Source organism: Bos indicus x Bos taurus, chromosome 21, assembly GCF_003369695.1.
Source record: "Bos indicus x Bos taurus breed Angus x Brahman F1 hybrid chromosome 21, Bos_hybrid_MaternalHap_v2.0, whole genome shotgun sequence".
Lineage (NCBI taxonomy): Eukaryota > Metazoa > Chordata > Mammalia > Artiodactyla > Bovidae > Bos > Bos indicus x Bos taurus.
Genome location: NC_040096.1, coordinates 55,114,897 through 55,130,375, shown reverse-complemented (window position 1 = coordinate 55,130,375; position 15,479 = coordinate 55,114,897). Strand labels below are relative to the sequence as shown.

Sequence of the window (15,479 nt, the reverse complement as noted above, 5' to 3'; positions counted from 1 at the left end):
TGTTTTTGAGGGCAGCAGTAGGAAGCTTTGTCAGGAGGGTCTAGACTGGAGTGTAGAAGGATGCCCTTTACTTGGTATCCTAACTCCCGCTCCCAGCTAATTTGGTGGTGGGTGTGTGGACCAGCTTCCTGCTGCCCTGGAGGCTCAGCCTTGCTGGCCTGGCATGTAGTCTGAGGACCAAGGGGAGACTGTGAAGAAGGATCCGGTAGCAGGCGCTCTCAGACTAACCTGTCTTCATTCTCTAGTCCTAGAAAAGGGGTCAGTCAGACAGGGACGCCAGTGTGTGAGGAGGATGGTGATGCGGGCCTTGGCATCAGACAGGCAGGGAAGGCTCCAGTCACACCTCGTGGGCGCGGGCGAAGGGGCCGCCCGCCTTCTCGGACCACTGGAACCAGGTACCCGGGTAGTGTGAGATACACTAGTCTGTGACTTGTTCAGAAAAAAGGGAGTAGAGAGAAGAGAGGGGAGCAGAGAGTATGTGGGGTGTCAGGAGGGAGAAGAGGGGCCCACACTGACTGGGGAGTGGGCCGGGATCAGAGTGAGGCCCCTGAGACACCAGGCTTCTGCCTGCGATGGGGTTAGCAGCGAACGGGCTGGAGACCACGGACAGAGGAGTGGGGAAACTGATAGATCCTACTGCCCTTGGCTCATTCTCACTGCCTTCGCCTGTCTCTTATCTCACTTTAGGGAAACAGCTGTGCCTGGCCCCTTGGGCATAGAGGACATTTCACCTAGCATGTCGCCGGATGATAAATCCTTCACCCGTATCGTGCCTCGAGCGCCAGACTCCAGCAGACGGGCAGACTCGGGTGCTGGTGCTTTGCGTCGAAGCGACTCTCCCGAGATTCCATTCCAGACTGCTGCTGGCCCTTCAGATGGCTTAGATGCCTCCTCTCCAGGGAACAGCTTTGTAGGGCTCCGTGTTGTAGCCAAGTGGTCATCCAATGGCTATTTTTACTCTGGAAAAATCACACGAGATGTCGGAGCTGGGAAGTATAAGTTGCTCTTTGACGATGGGTACGAGTGTGACGTGTTGGGCAAAGACATCCTGCTGTGTGACCCCATCCCCCTGGACACGGAAGTGACCGCCCTCTCGGAGGATGAGTATTTCAGTGCAGGTACTGGAAGAAGCCAGAGCCCTCCTAACGCGTCCGTGGCCCTCCACCACCAGCAGCACTCACTCCAGCCTCAGTGCTCTCCTGTGCCCTCCAGTCAGAAATTTCATTCCCGACACGGCCTACTCTCACCCCTGGCTGCTTTGTTGTTCTTTGTTCCCCTTGTTTATTTTTGAATAAACTCCGTAGTTTGGAAAAAATGTATATACACACAGCATCTGCCACGTGCAGAGTACTGATAGCATAGAGACGTCCCCCGTGCCCCTCAGCCAGCGTTCCCCTTTCCCTGTTGTCAGCATTTTACGTTAACCTGGCACCTTTGTCAGGATGAAGACTACTGCCTTGGCACTATACCATTAACTCAATTCCTGACACACGGATTTCACCAGCTCTTCCACGTCCTTTTTCTGTTCCAGGATCCAGTTCAGGATTCCTGTACTGCCTTTACTCCTCACATGTCTTTTGTTTTCGGATCTGTAACAATCTCTGAACCTTGTCTTGTTTTTCATGACCCTGACAGTTTTGAGGAGTACGTACTGGGTCAGGTGTTTTTTGACCGTCCTTCAGTTTGGGTTTGTCTCCTGTTTTCTCTTGGTTAGGTTGGCATTAATGAGTTTCTGAAAAGAATGCGACGGTAGTGCATGCCCTTCTCACGGCATTGTGTGTGGGAGGGGGGTGGGCGACAGCCAGAGGGTGTCTCTGGGATGTCTACCTTTCATGTGTCCATTCTTTGAATGTGTTGCCTCTTTTCTGTGAGGTGATTTGGAGATACATGTTTCATTGAGTTTGTCATTAAAAACATTCTTTAATGAGGGTTGTTTGGAACAGTGATTGGGTACAGTGGGCAAAAATGCGTCAGTTGAAGTCTCTTCAGACTTTGTTGTGTTTGGACTCCTCAGTGGTTTGCTGTCTGCTGCTTTATTTCATTGTTAAATGAACCACCTCACCTTCTAGTTCTGGGTAACACTTAGCTTCACTTAGCATCAGTAGCACATGGATTGAGATCTTTTATGGCCTGTGACTTACATTGTTTGTGTCAAATGTATTTGTTCCTCTTTCCAGTGTAAAGCCTCTCTTGGAAGTCCATGTTAGGCCCTCTTAAGACAGAGCCGGTTCTCTATCCTGCGTGCGTTGTGCCATTCAGGGGAAGGGGACTCGGCCCCATTTATTGAGGCTGTCTTCGGGTGTTAGACTAGGCCTCTTCATGAGTGTGAAGGGTATTCTTGACCTTGGCCTTCTTTGTGCTCTTGAGGATTTAGTGTGGTGGTAGAGATTTAAGCCAGGAGATGAACAAGCAAGGGCAGAGCGAGTGATTCTGTGGCAGAGATAAGGAGAGAACCAAGGCCTGCTTTCTTCCTTTTTTTTTTTCCCCCTTGGTACATGCTCTGGGTTTCTGTTAGCCCTTCATTCAAGCACTGGCTAACAGGAGAGAATACATTGATTTTTCTCTTCATAGGAATGAGAAAGTATTCACATTAGTGCCCTGTTTTTATATTTGTATTTATCTTTACATAGGTATCTTTTTCATAGCATTGGAAACGGGTCTTGCCCACGATCACACAGCTTGGTGGCAGCAGAATTAGGCCTAGACTCAGGTCTCCTGAATTCTAGCCCAATGTGCTTTTGTGCCCCACACTGAGTTCCTTTTAGTCTGGAGGCCTTGTCTTTAGGTCCCGAATCAGAGCAAGATCAGAGAAGCAGATAATGGAGGAGAGGCAGGATTGATTTCCTTCCTTTCTCTGCTCTGTATTTCTACTTCGATTTTGCTACACAGACTCGTGCTTTCTCTTGAAATGATGTCATCTTTCATCTGTGACTTAACTCAAGAATTACCACCCAGCCTCCAAACAAACGAAGAAGGAAAGGTTTAGTAAGTTATAATGGGACCATTAAGAAACCACATGCATTTCATTTTGAGAACCATTTGAATTGCTAACAACCCATAAAGGCTGGCTTTAGGAAACAATTTTATAACTAGAGGGTTCCTGCTGCTGGGAACCTTCACATTCCAATCCCTGAGTGGTGGTGGTGTGTGGGCTTGACGGCTAGGAGTTTGCTCAGTCCTAACCTCAGCCCTCTCTTGGACCTCCTGTGACTCCCTGCTTCAGGCCTGCTCTGAATAGATGCCGAGCAACCTAAACAAGCTGCTTTTTTGTTTTTTTCCCCCTTCACCCAGGAGTGGTAAAAGGGCACAGAAAGGAGTCTGGAGAGCTGTACTACAGCATTGAAAAAGAGGGCCAAAGGAAGTGGTATAAGCGGATGGCTGTCATCTTGTCCTTGGAGCAAGGAAACAGGCTGAGAGAGCAGTATGGCCTGGGCCCGTATGAGGCAGTAACGCCCCTCACCAAGGCAGCAGACATCAGCTTAGGTAAGACCCTGGCTTCCTGAACTACTGCCAACGGACCCCTGGCCTGCTTATGGGCAGAGTGGTGGCTTTCGAGCAGTTTGTAAAGCTTCCCTCAGTCTTACTCCTTTGTGGTTTATGAGATGGAAATGAACTCTCATATTGGGAGCCACTGCATATCTCTTGTTTTCTTGCTAGGACCCAATAGTAAGTCCTCAGATTTTTCTGGCTTCCCCAGTTCTATAAAGGACCAAACACACTTTAGTCATGGCAGAAGCTGAAACAGAAAATATGGTGACCTTGGCAGAGGCTTCCTGCTCATGTGGGAGGTGGAGGAGAGGGTGTGGTGGTTTTTAAATCAGGCTGCAATCAGCTTCTTAGAGGTCATGGCCTCAGACCATCATAGGAGATGACTTGCCTTTGGCTCATTGTATCGCAGACAATTTGGTGGAAGGAAAACGGAAACGGCGAAGTAACATCAACTCCCCAGCCACCCCCACCACTTCCAGCAGCAGCAGTACAACCCCGACTCGAAAGGTCACAGAGAGCCCTCGTGCCGCCACGGGGGTCCCCTCGGGCAAAAGAAAGCTTGTCACTCCTGAAGAGGAGCGGTCCCCTGCCAAGCGAGGCCGGAAATCTGCCACTGTGAAACCTGGTGAGTGCTCCCTTTTACCCTGTTCTCCCCCAGACCTCGGAATGCAGGGTCAGCTGCTGGAGAGGTGGAGCCTGGCACAAGCAGGGGCTCCTTCCTGATCACAGAGTCGGTGCCCGCACACGCCCACCTCTCCATCTCCCAGCAGAGCCCAGTCTGGTACCAGAAAGGAAGGCAGGCTTTGATGGGAAACATCCCTCGATGCCTGTGTTGGTTCTGGGAGGGAGAAGAAATGTAATGGATTTTAGGCAGACTCACAGGAGGTGCAGTTTTTCTTGGACCTCTTCCTTTATCTGGTACTGTCTTCCTCTGGAAGCTCTGCTGCCCCCTCCCTTATGCTCAGGGCCCTCTGGCTTTCCCACATGTCCTATTAAAGGCTGCTACCTTAGCCTGTGTCTCCCCTTTCCACACTAACCCCCAAACAACCCCTTTCCAGCCCCTCAAGCTGCGTGTTTATAGAAGTTCAGTCCATCTGTTGTTCACTGGGTGTGTGCTGTGACCCAGCCGCGGCCTCTGTGGATGCTGGAGACACAGAGGCAGGGTCTGCAGTGTCTGCCCCAGGGCGCTGTCTTAGTCTAGCAAACTGAGGAAGTTGGTTGTCGTCGCATGTCCTGGCGCCTGGCACTTCTGTTTCCTGTGTCTTCTCCGTATCTAAATATCTCTGCTGTGGTTCAGGGTATGTAAGGCATGGAATTCAGTGCTTCATACATTTTACCTCATACAGTGTCTGTGAGTTGCAGGTGCTGGAATTCATTTTTTAGTTGAAGAATCTAAGGCAGAATGTTGGTTTACTTCCCAAGGTGACACAGTCATCCAGAAATCAGACTGAGGCAGTCTGGCTGTGAAGTCCAGGCTTGTGCATGCTACATCAGACTGTTCTCTTGCTGCTGGTTTTGTTTTAGGGAGGCATAACCTGACTGTCATCTTAGCCTCCCAATGAGCCAGGATTCGGCTTCTCCATGCCAGGTATTTGCTTGTTTCCTCGAGGACTTCCTGGGGCACCAAGCATGGGTGTTCTGGGAGTCCTGGACTGGCCGGTTCACGTCCCACTCCCAGGTGTTGGAAACTGGTTGATACGGTTCTGTCGACATGTAAAAGCACTTTATTACCAAGGATTCTGTGCACTGTTCTGGTGAGGGTCAGGGACGGGGGGAGTATCTGCTGGGGACATTTCTTTTAAATGAACCCACCTTTTTAAAGGCTGCCTCAGAGCACTAGGCAGGGAATGTGGGCTGAAGGTTTCCAGTCATTTTTCACTTTTACTTTGTGTTAGAATCACCTTTTCTTCAGGTGACTTCAGAAGTTTTTGATTTGGCTCTATAAAAACAGTGCTAGTTGGGAAAACAATGTATGCATTGTTATGACTGTAAAATTTAAATACATAGAATTCCTCTGCACTGTTAAAACAAAATTTTTTTTTTTTGAGCCAAGTGGCATGGCTTGCGGGATCTTAGTTCCCCAACCAGGGATTGAAACCAGGCTCTTGGCAATGAATTCATGGAGTTCGAACCACTGGACTGCCCTCTGCCTTGTGAGTTTGTTTTCAGGTTGTTGGCCATAGGATGGTCTTTGGTTAATAGCTCAAAAAAGTTCCGCAGGCATTGCCTGCCCACCCTGTTGTGCCCAGGCCACGGTCTGTACCCTGTGCCTCTGTCCTTCCCAGGTGCGGTGGGGGCAGGAGAGTTTGTGAGCCCCTGTGAGAGTGGCGACAACCTGGGTGAGCCCTCTGCCCTGGAAGAGCAGAGAGGGCCTCTGCCCCTCAACAAGACCTTGTTTCTGGGCTATGCCTTCCTCCTCACCATGGCCACGACCAGCGACAAGTTGGCTAGCCGCTCCAAATTGCCAGATGGTCCTACAGGAAGCAGCGAGGAAGAGGAGGGTAAGGCCCTAAGAAGCCCTGGGGGCTCTCACACCCATGTGCTCGTCCTTCCTTTCCATTCACTTTACGAACCATGTCGAGGAGGCAGGGCCCGTGGCAACTGGAGTCAGAGTCAGAGAAAACTAGTTTAACCCTGCTTGCTTTGTGGTTTATAGAATACTCTCAGAGAATTTCTCGTAGCAGTTCCTCAAAATAGTCCTTGAGAGGCAGATGGGAGATAGGTCTTATCCATTTTACAGATGAGAAAACAAGCTAGGAGCGGTCAAATAATTGCTTTTTATCCACAGTAATGGTGGACTTGGGACTTAAACTCCATTTTGTGCAGTACAGTCAGATTTCTGAATGCCCTGCCACCCTTCCCATTGGTTTTCTCTGGGCCCAAGAAGACATGTGGGAATGAAGTTCGTTCCCTTGAGTTTGTGTGTCAGACTAGGAAGGGTGGGCTCAGGGTCCCAGGTGATTTCAGAGAAGCAGCCTCTAGGCCTTTTCACCTCTTGTACGTCTCTTCAACCTTAAACCTTACACATTGCATCTGGGTTGTCTCTTAGGGTCTGAGTGAAGGCTGCAGTGGGGAGAGGTAAAAATTATTTCACCTGTCTAAAGAGTGTGTGATCCAGGTGAGAAAGCTGGGCAGGTACAAACATACATTGTAATTAAGTGACGGCAGCACAGTATCCGTGTGTGTCTGCCGGGGCTGACACTCCAAGTGGAACAATGTTGTATAAGTTAGACCGCTCACCAGCGCTGGGCCTTGCAGGAGGGAAATCGAATTGGGGAACATGGTTATCAGAAGACAGCACCAGCTGCAGATCTGGGATTGGCACTTCAGGTGTGTGGCCGATTTTCCTAATTAACCAAAACTACATCTCACCAGCCACAGCTCTGTGGAGATCTGTATGGGGACATGGGGAGGGTGGTCAGGGAATTGCGGTTGAAGTGTATACTATCTGGAGATACATAAATGGTTATCAGTATTGAGGCTTTAGGGTGTGAGAGCATGTGTCCAGTGGATGGGTTTCAAGAGTAAGTGTGATCTAGGCCTAGTTTTTCAGACAGAATTCAGGTATGTGAAGGGTTTCCTAGCTAAGGATTTAGTGTGATTTGGATCGTGATTGGGTGTGTCAGGGTATCAGAACCATGCTTGTGGTCTTGTTTTCTTTTGCTTTCACAATATTGCTGGACTCTAATCTTCATTCTCCAGCACGCTTCTAGCCCTTTCCTAGACTGGGACTTCACAATGCAGCTCTCCAGATGTTTTGTTGATTGATACAGAATGCCTAAGAAAACTTGCTTTGGTATGAGATGCAGACTGTCAGATTCTTTAAAAATCTGTGAGCCTGCGTGAGATCTTATAAACCTGAGAATTCCTTCCATCCCCTCTTGCAGATATATCAAATATTTTTAATCTCATTCTTATAAAGCATGAGTGAGGGATAGGTTTTGTCTCAAGTGAGGAGGAATTTGGACCTTTTTTTTAGAGGGAGCCGGCCATGTTTGTTGTGGAAAATGTAGTTACGATGAATGTCCGCTTTATGTTGCTCCTTTATCCTTACACATTGCTCCAGCAGTACCAGAATCTTTGATATTTTTGGTATATAGTATATTTTAGAGAATCCATGATCTCAGGAAGCAGGGGACATTTGTATCAGAACAGTCCTTTACTAATTAGCTTTTAAGAAACTATGTGATATGTCTTGCAGATAACCAGGAATCTCTTTTATTTGTATCAGGAGCTCAGTAAAATATTTGAATCCATCTTGTGAGACGTATTTAGTAACGAGTTAAGAATACGGCATCTGATCTTGTTAGGTGGCACATTATTAGGGACCCATCAGCCACAGGGATTGACTTCAGAGTTAGGTACCTTCATCCTTGATTCAAATGATGCAGTAAAAATCTGTTCATTTTAGCCTCTGATTGACCAGGGCCACTCATGCAGTCAGAAATAAAATTAAATCCAAACTGAGAAAAGTTAGAAATGGACTGCTGAGGTAGGGTAATATTTGATTACACAAATGCAGGAAATACAGATGGGGATTAAAAGCTAAACAGGTCAGGACTAGAAACAGTTCTAGATAAGTAGACATAAAATAGAAATCTTGAGAAAAATAAAGGACCTTGGGGGTCTTGGCAGTGACTCAGCAGTAGAGTGTTGGTGCCAAAAAGTGTGACATGATTTATTGATAAGGGCCAAGGATGCCAGGGCAAAACTGAGAAATAGTCTTGCTGGATTCTGGGTTTCTTACAGCCAATTAGTTTCTAGTTTGAGTTTTCATTCTGACAAGAATATGGAGAATGCTCAATCAAGAAAAGAGCAATGGAAGCAAATAGGCTGGTCAGTCAGACCTGAGCAGAGGCTTGGGTTTGGGGCCTCAATACTGCATGAGCAGCTCTGGCAGGGAGGGCCCCAAAGGGTTGGGCGGCCTCTGGTGGCGGGGGTTCTGTTCCAGCAGGTTCTCCTTCAGGTATGAGTTGGGGGAGGGAGTGGTCCTGGCACTGAACTTTTTATACATTTGATTTTTTTTTTTAATTTGTGATAAGTCCATTAGAACTTAAATTTCTCCAAACGCTCCTAATTCAATAAAATCTCTAGTGTCTTTTTTTTTTTTAAAGTGTTATTTATATATGAGAGGAGCAGATGACAAGAAAAGTCTCAGATATTGGTCAAAAGAAGCAATTTCTAATTGCCTAGGTTCATTACAGCTTCAGCCTCATCTCTCATAACTTCTGCTTCACTCTCAAGAATGTAGAGCAGTCACTGATGTTCAGTGTCCTGAGCTACTTCAGGATCATCAGAGGTAGATAGTTTGCAATAAAAGGTTGAATTAGGCCCTTCTGGCTAACCTCCAGTTAATTATATTTTACAAACCCCATTTTCTTTGAGCATTTTGGTTTATCAGAGTTTTACTGGATAGGGAGTAAAATGTGGATGAAGGGCACATTTGAAGGCTTTATTATAAAAAGTGCTAATTGGCCATTCTTCATCTCCACAGAAGGCAGAATTAGAGGAAATAGGCTTAGTCTGCAAGAGAGATTAGGGCAGACAGCAGGAAGAACTTGCTGATGGTAAGGGTTACTCAGGCTGGAGGGCAGCAGGGTGGGGAGTGGGTGCATTGGTCCCCAGGCGCAGTCCCTGGGCGCGATCTTAGTGCAGAGACCTTTGCTGTTCTCAGGTCTAGGACCTGCCTCCATTTCTCATCTTCCCCACCCTTCCTGCTCCTGTCCCTTTTTTGAGCAGCATTTCATAGGCCTCGTGACAGGTCTTTCTGGCCCACGGGGAAGCCCTTTACCTGTTTTGGGGATACAGTATTGTGGAAGTAACTGGGAAGTAAGAAAGAGGACAGTAAGAAGCAAAGTAGCAAATGAACCAACTGGTAGTGATTATCATCTTGGTTATGTTTTTTAATAGAATATTTAGAAATTCCTCCTTTCAACAAGCAGTACACAGAATGCCAGCTTCGAGCAGGAGCTGGCTACATTCTCGAAGACTTCAATGAAGCCCAGGTAAGGCGTTCCTTTGTGTAGCTTCCCAGGGGAGGCAGTAATGCAAGTCCACTTGCTGGACTGAGCAGCGGCTGGATGGTAGAGATTTTGGGAACTGAGACACTGCCAAAATGTTGCATAAAATAGAACTTTTACTGTGTACAAGGAAGAGAAGTCAGAATCTTGGGTTACATTTAATAGCATTGGTTCTGTTGCTGGGACAAAAGCAGATGAAAATTTGTGTTTAACAGAAATCTTTTTCATGGTACTGGCTAAATATATGGGGTGTGGTTGTCCCTTGAGGACTTAGACCCCCAGAAAGCTGCAGGTGAGGCAGGAAGCTGCTTGGGTAGGAGAATAGACTCAGTCACATTTTGGATAGTATCGGGAGGTGTTCAACTCTGTTTTCTGTGACTCATTAAGGAAGCTGTTAAGCAGCTTTCCATAGTCATCACCAGACCCACTGGTTTTATGCCTTTTCTTCCAGTGTAACACAGCCTACCAGTGTCTCCTAATTGCGGATCAGCATTGTCGAACCCGGAAGTACTTCCTGTGCCTTGCCAGTGGGATTCCTTGTGTGTCTCATGTTTGGGTCCATGACAGCTGCCATGCCAACCAGCTCCAGAATTACCGCAATTACCTGCTGCCAGCTGGGTACAGCCTTGAGGAGCAAAGGATTCTGGATTGGTGAGTAGTTGTGAGCCTGTCTAGAACAGCAGACAGGAAGATAGCAAGCTTCCAGAGGGGAAGAATCTGTGGGAAAGTAAGTATTTCTAGAAACTGGAACAATCATAGGATACATGACAGAATTTGGGTTTGAGATTATTTTTGTAATTTAGTTTGTTTTCCTAGAGTATATGGTTAGGGACCTTTTTAAAAACATGTGAGATTTTCATGTAGATTCAATATTCTCAACTTGTCAGGTGAGGGGACTAAGTTTTAAGCTTAAAAATATAGACCCAGGAACGTGATTTGACTGATTTTTGGGGCTCAGGATAAATCTGGAAATCAGAAGGGGTAGATTAGAAGGTCAGGATCCCAGAGAAGACACATCATTCAAAGAAAGAGGGAAGGGGGTGACACCCTCAGCAGGGCTTTTGAAAGCATTCACATGTACCCGAGTCTCTCTGCAGAAAGGCTGTTGTTGGGTATTATTTATCATGCTGTTTCTCCGACTCCTCCATAGGCAACCCCGTGAAAACCCTTTCCAGAATCTGAAGGTACTCTTGGTATCAGACCAACAGCAGAATTTCCTGGAGCTTTGGTCCGAGATCCTCATGACTGGGGGGGCAGCCTCTGTGAAGCAGCACCATTCAAGTGCCCATAACAAAGGTACCTGGAAAGTGTGTGTTGTTATTGAGCCAAGGATGTCTGTAGCTCTGAGGCCTGGTGCTCTAAGTCTCAGGCCTGACAGAAACACACAAAGTCAGTCCAAGAGAAGAAAAATAGTGCTTTCACGAGGTGAGCCACCGTGAGTGAAGCACTGGGCTGTTGGTGCTCCTCTTGGTGTCCACTGTGTACTTGCTGAACAGAAGGCCAGCATGCAGTGAGCACAGCTTTCCACTGTGCTTGTGATCAGTGGCACCGTGTTTGACTTGAAGGGATTTAATTTGGGCATAGTGGGATATACTGGTGAGAAGGCTTACCCTGTCTTTTTACTGGAGGGCTAAATTGAGTCTCCTTTCCTCGTCCACCTTCCCCTGCAGATATTGCTTTAGGGGTGTTTGACGTGGTGGTGACGGACCCCTCATGCCCAGCCTCGGTGCTGAAGTGTGCTGAAGCGTTGCAGCTCCCTGTGGTGTCACAAGAGTGGGTGATCCAGTGCCTCATTGTTGGGGAGAGGATTGGATTCAAGCAGCATCCAAAATATAAACACGATTATGTTTCTCACTAAGGATACTTGGTCTTACCGGTTTTATTCCCTGCTGTTGTGGCGATCGTGTTTTAACCAGGTTTTAAATGTGTCTTGTGTGTAACTGGATTCCTTGCATGGATCTTGTATATAGTTTTATTTGCTGGACTTTTATGATAAAATAAATGTTGAATCTCTTTGGTTGTAGTAACTGGGATTTCTTCATCCATTTCTTTGAGCTTAATCTCAGAACAAATAGCAAGACAAACACAGTAACTGCTGTTTTCAAGTGGACTTGTTTGCTGTAGGACAGTGGGTCAAGAAAAGACAGTGAATTTTTTATAGTTTTCTGTGGTATCACTGTCAGAAGATTAATCTGGGTTGTCTAAAATTCAGTACTTCCCAAAATCTGATTTTATAATAGGCGCAGATTATAGTTGTCCCAAAAGCTGAGTTGGATTGGGCACATATCTTAGTTTTCTGGCAGTGAAAAAGAAATCTCTTTAGAGTTGAATTTACTTACAGCTGACTTGTGGGTGCTATACTCTCAAAGCTAAAAAGGACCAGTTGTTGTGAATGGCTGGTGCCTGTAAACTTGATGACTTGCTGCAAGGATAAACATGAGAAACAGTGGTAACACTTGAAAATGTTAGCAGCTCTAGTCAGAGGTCAGAATTTTATTACTGTCACAGTCGGAAGCTGTTCCTTTTCTACTTCTAGCATCATCCCTGTTAAATGTCTTATTCTCTAAATCAAGGCTTAAATCTCTTAACACCTTCTTTTCCCCCTGCAAACGGTAAATATTTTAGGCTTTGTGGGCCATTTGGCGTGTCACTACTACTCACCTTTGCTATGATGGCATGAGAGCAACCGTAGACAATAGGTAAGCAAATGAACGTGGCTGTGTGCCGATAAAACTTTATTTACAAAAACAGGCTGGCCATAGTATGCTAACCTGTGCTCCAGAGGCAGCAGTGGAAGGGTCATCTTTAGCTGACAGTTTCAGGGAATAAACGTCTATATGTGGTAGAAGATGTAGGGATGGACAAGGGCCAGATTGAGTGGCTACACACTGAAGCCAGAATTATCTTTCAGTTTGGAGGCAGTTGTCCAATGCATATTTATTTTGGCTCATACTGATATGAAGATTGATGGTTATCAGTGATGGCTGGGCATATTACTCCTGTGGTTCTTCTAATAAGGGATAATCAGACCTGCATCTTTCAGTATTCGAAATCTTAATATTTTTTTTTCCTTAAGGACCCTTTTTCCTTTGTTAAAAAAATACATTGTCAGCAGCAGAATTACCTTCTTAACAGTCTGAAATAACTGGAAGTTACTGGTAGAATTCTTCAGAGTCACAGCTGAAGACCCTTAAGGATGGGAGACTCCATTTCAATTTCTGAAAGAGGAAAGGAGGTCTGTGGGGAAACCTAGCTTACCTGGTGTTTTTCTTGCTCAGTGGTAACATCCAGTATTTGACCTATTTATAATTCCTTTTTCACATGAGCCATATAATGTTCTGAGCTGTGTAACTTACTGCTGTCTTTCGAAGCTTGAACAGTACCCAGGCATGTAGTAGGTAACCTCCAACAAATGTTCCCAACGTAACAGACCTTGCCTGGTCAGCGGTGGGCCGAAGCTACAAGTCCTCCGTGGTGAGTTGAGAACTCCTCGGGGGTGGGGCAGAGGCCCCTCCCACACAGGAACCAGGGGAAGGACTTGCACCCGTGGATGTTCAGTAATGGCTTCTAGGAGAGAAGTCAGAGCTTTTCCAGTAGCTGCAGATGTACGGAGGCCGGCGAGAGAAAGGGGATGTTTGTTTTGAATCTTCTGTCACAATGCAGTGGGATTATTTCAGGTTGTGGACCAGAAATTCTCACATCCCGAAACTACAGAAAGAAAAGCTGCATCAATATATCATGTATTCCCGAGATTTTCTTCAAAAAAGTACGAATTGGGGCAACCTGTGATCTAGACAATCTCATCTTAAAACTCTTTTTGCTAAAATCACTTAGGAGGAATCTGCAAGTGCTTTTTTGAATGAGACAGACATTGGAGAAGCCACCTACCACTGAATCTATTAGATTTTTTTTATCAGTATGATTTTTTAAAAGTTTAGAGTGTGAAGCAGTGGTTCCCTCCTTTCAGAAGCAAAAGCTCTGAGGGTCAAGGAGGCTAGGGGTAAGGGGCATTAAGGCTGAGCAGCTGGCTCACGTCAGAACTGGGAACTGCAGCCATGCTGCCTCCCAGCACAGCAGTGTGCAACTTAGCCAAGAATTTAAAGTCCATCTCAGTGTCAGGAATTTAAGTATTTACTTAAACTTCTACTGGAAAATAATCTTTGCTGACGATCAGACACAGCCTTTTTCTTCTCCAAGCCTTGCTTGCTTTCTTCTCCAAGCCTTGCTTTCTTTCTTTGGACTAGATAATGGCTAAAGTCTCTTTCCAACTCTGGAATTCTACAATTTGTTAAAAAGCCACACACAATCCACTGAGCGCCCCAGAGGTGGTTGTTCTTACCTGCCCAGAGTGCCACCAGCCTGGGTGTAATATTTGTTATAATCTAGTCGTAAGAGTAGCTGAGCCAAATCCGAATTGATCTGATGATTGCGAACACTGGAGAGAATCTTGAACAGGAGTGAAGACTGACGGCTAAAACCCTGCAGAGAGAAGGGCTCAAGCTGTGTCACTCCTCTTAGATCTACCAGCCCATGTGGATGAAGGGGGCAAAGGGGATGCGTTGGAAAAGTCTTCCTGAAAATCCTACAGCACTAACTGGCCTGCCGACAGTCCCATTTCTCGACTCAAAAAATGAATTCTTTGTACTGAGTCCACAGAACACAGAATTTCCTATGAAAGTACTCTCATTCTCAGTAGGAATTTAGCAGCCAGCTTTAAATGAGTATATTCTGCTGTGTACTGGGCTGGCGAGAACCTGTGTTTTCAGATAACATAGACCTGCCTGTGCTACAGGCAGATAATTATAATCTCGGTGAAATAGGGGGTTTAGTTCAAGGAAGTACGGAGGTTGAATGTTAGAAAGCAGGAACAAAACCAGTGTGTATCTGGTGGCTTCATAAACCATTTGGGGCTTAACTGCATTTGAACACCAAAGCAGCACATACATACCTGCTTCAAAACCTGATAGAACATTTTTTACCTTTGTATCTTGTTATTTGTGTGTGTGTGTACTGGGGAAAAGACCGTGATCCCCCACGTGCAGAACCACCTGTGTCCCTTGGACGGGGCTGCACCCGGCCAGCGGCCAGGCTGACTCACCTTTACCAGGATGCTGAGCTGGGCAGCCCCACGCTCATCCAGTGGGCCCAGGTTCTGACTGACCAGTGAGCAGAAGCTGTGGCAGAGATCTAAGATTTCATTCAGGCAGTGAAACACCTACCCAGGAAACAGTTGGCATTAGGAGAAAAAGGGAGACACATCTGTGAAAGATTCGGGACAATAAGAGCTAACCTGTTCCCACCTTGTGGGCAGAGACCCTGCACGAAACCTCACCTGCGCCACAATAAATCCGTCGTCGTCTCTCGGACCCACAAGTGTGCGCCAGGCTGAGCTTCGCTTTGAGTGCTGCTCCCGTGCCTGGGGCACTCTGCTTGTACCCGTCCCCGTGGCGCCCCCTTCCCCACTGCAGCCTTGAGCAACCCCTTGCTTCCCTCTCTGTATTATGTGTACTGTTCACTTGGCGTTTGTTCAGGCCCCTGTGGTGTTACTGATCTGTGATGTATGTAAGTCCTGTTTCTCCAACTAGATTGTGAGCTCCTTAAGGGCAGAGCCACGACGTATACCTCTTTGTATCCCCAGTGCCTTGCATACAGTAAGCACTCAATAAATATTTGCTGATGATCACCTGCTCTGATACTCTGCTTTTCCCCAAGGACGCTCATACCACCTAAGGACAGTCTCCCTGTCACAGTGGTTCTCGGTGGTTTCCAGTTCACAGAACCCTCTAGAGTGGCATCTATAGAGCTCACTCTCCTTTAAAAATGGCCCCAAATACCAGAACAAAAGAGTGTGACTGAGGAAGACCAATTAGCTCCCGTCAGAGATAAGGCATAACTATTCTATCAGAAAGTACTAGGAAAACAAAACCCTACTAGGGGCCCTTTTAATCATTTTGCCTTTTTTATCCTTGA

General features: G+C 46.5%; 2 protein-coding genes across 7 annotated transcripts in view; one reads left to right on the top strand and one right to left on the bottom strand.

Moving 5' to 3' along the window:
* The window catches only part of TP53BP1 (tumor protein p53 binding protein 1), a 71,503-nt gene extending 56,311 nt beyond the window's left edge, over positions 1-15,192 (top strand). For 5 of the 6 annotated variants that reach the window (XM_027522034.1, XM_027522028.1, XM_027522030.1 and 2 more), the window contains 9 exons: positions 246-395; positions 688-1,118; positions 3,292-3,483; positions 3,899-4,114; positions 5,775-5,990; positions 9,400-9,494; positions 9,961-10,160; positions 10,660-10,805; positions 11,180-11,525. In XM_027522034.1, the coding sequence (XP_027377835.1) occupies positions 246-395; positions 688-1,118; positions 3,292-3,483; positions 3,899-4,114; positions 5,775-5,990; positions 9,400-9,494; positions 9,961-10,160; positions 10,660-10,805; positions 11,180-11,367 (1,834 nt within the window). In that variant the 3' untranslated portion in view covers positions 11,368-11,525. Of the gene's footprint in view, positions 1-245; positions 396-687; positions 1,119-3,291; positions 3,484-3,898; positions 4,115-5,774; positions 5,991-9,399; positions 9,495-9,960; positions 10,161-10,659; positions 10,806-11,179 lie in introns of all 6 variants that reach the window. The other variant, XM_027522031.1, reaches the window with a different exon arrangement.
* The window catches only part of TUBGCP4 (tubulin gamma complex associated protein 4), a 42,178-nt gene continuing 38,686 nt past the window's right edge, over positions 11,988-15,479 (bottom strand). Inside the window, exons 16-18 of the mRNA XM_027522040.1 lie at positions 14,608-14,724; positions 13,849-13,988; positions 11,988-13,217 (exon numbers count right to left, since the gene is read on the bottom strand). Of these exons, the coding sequence (XP_027377841.1) occupies positions 13,205-13,217; positions 13,849-13,988; positions 14,608-14,724 (270 nt within the window). The 3' untranslated portion in view covers positions 11,988-13,204. The remainder of the gene's footprint in view (positions 13,218-13,848; positions 13,989-14,607; positions 14,725-15,479) is intronic.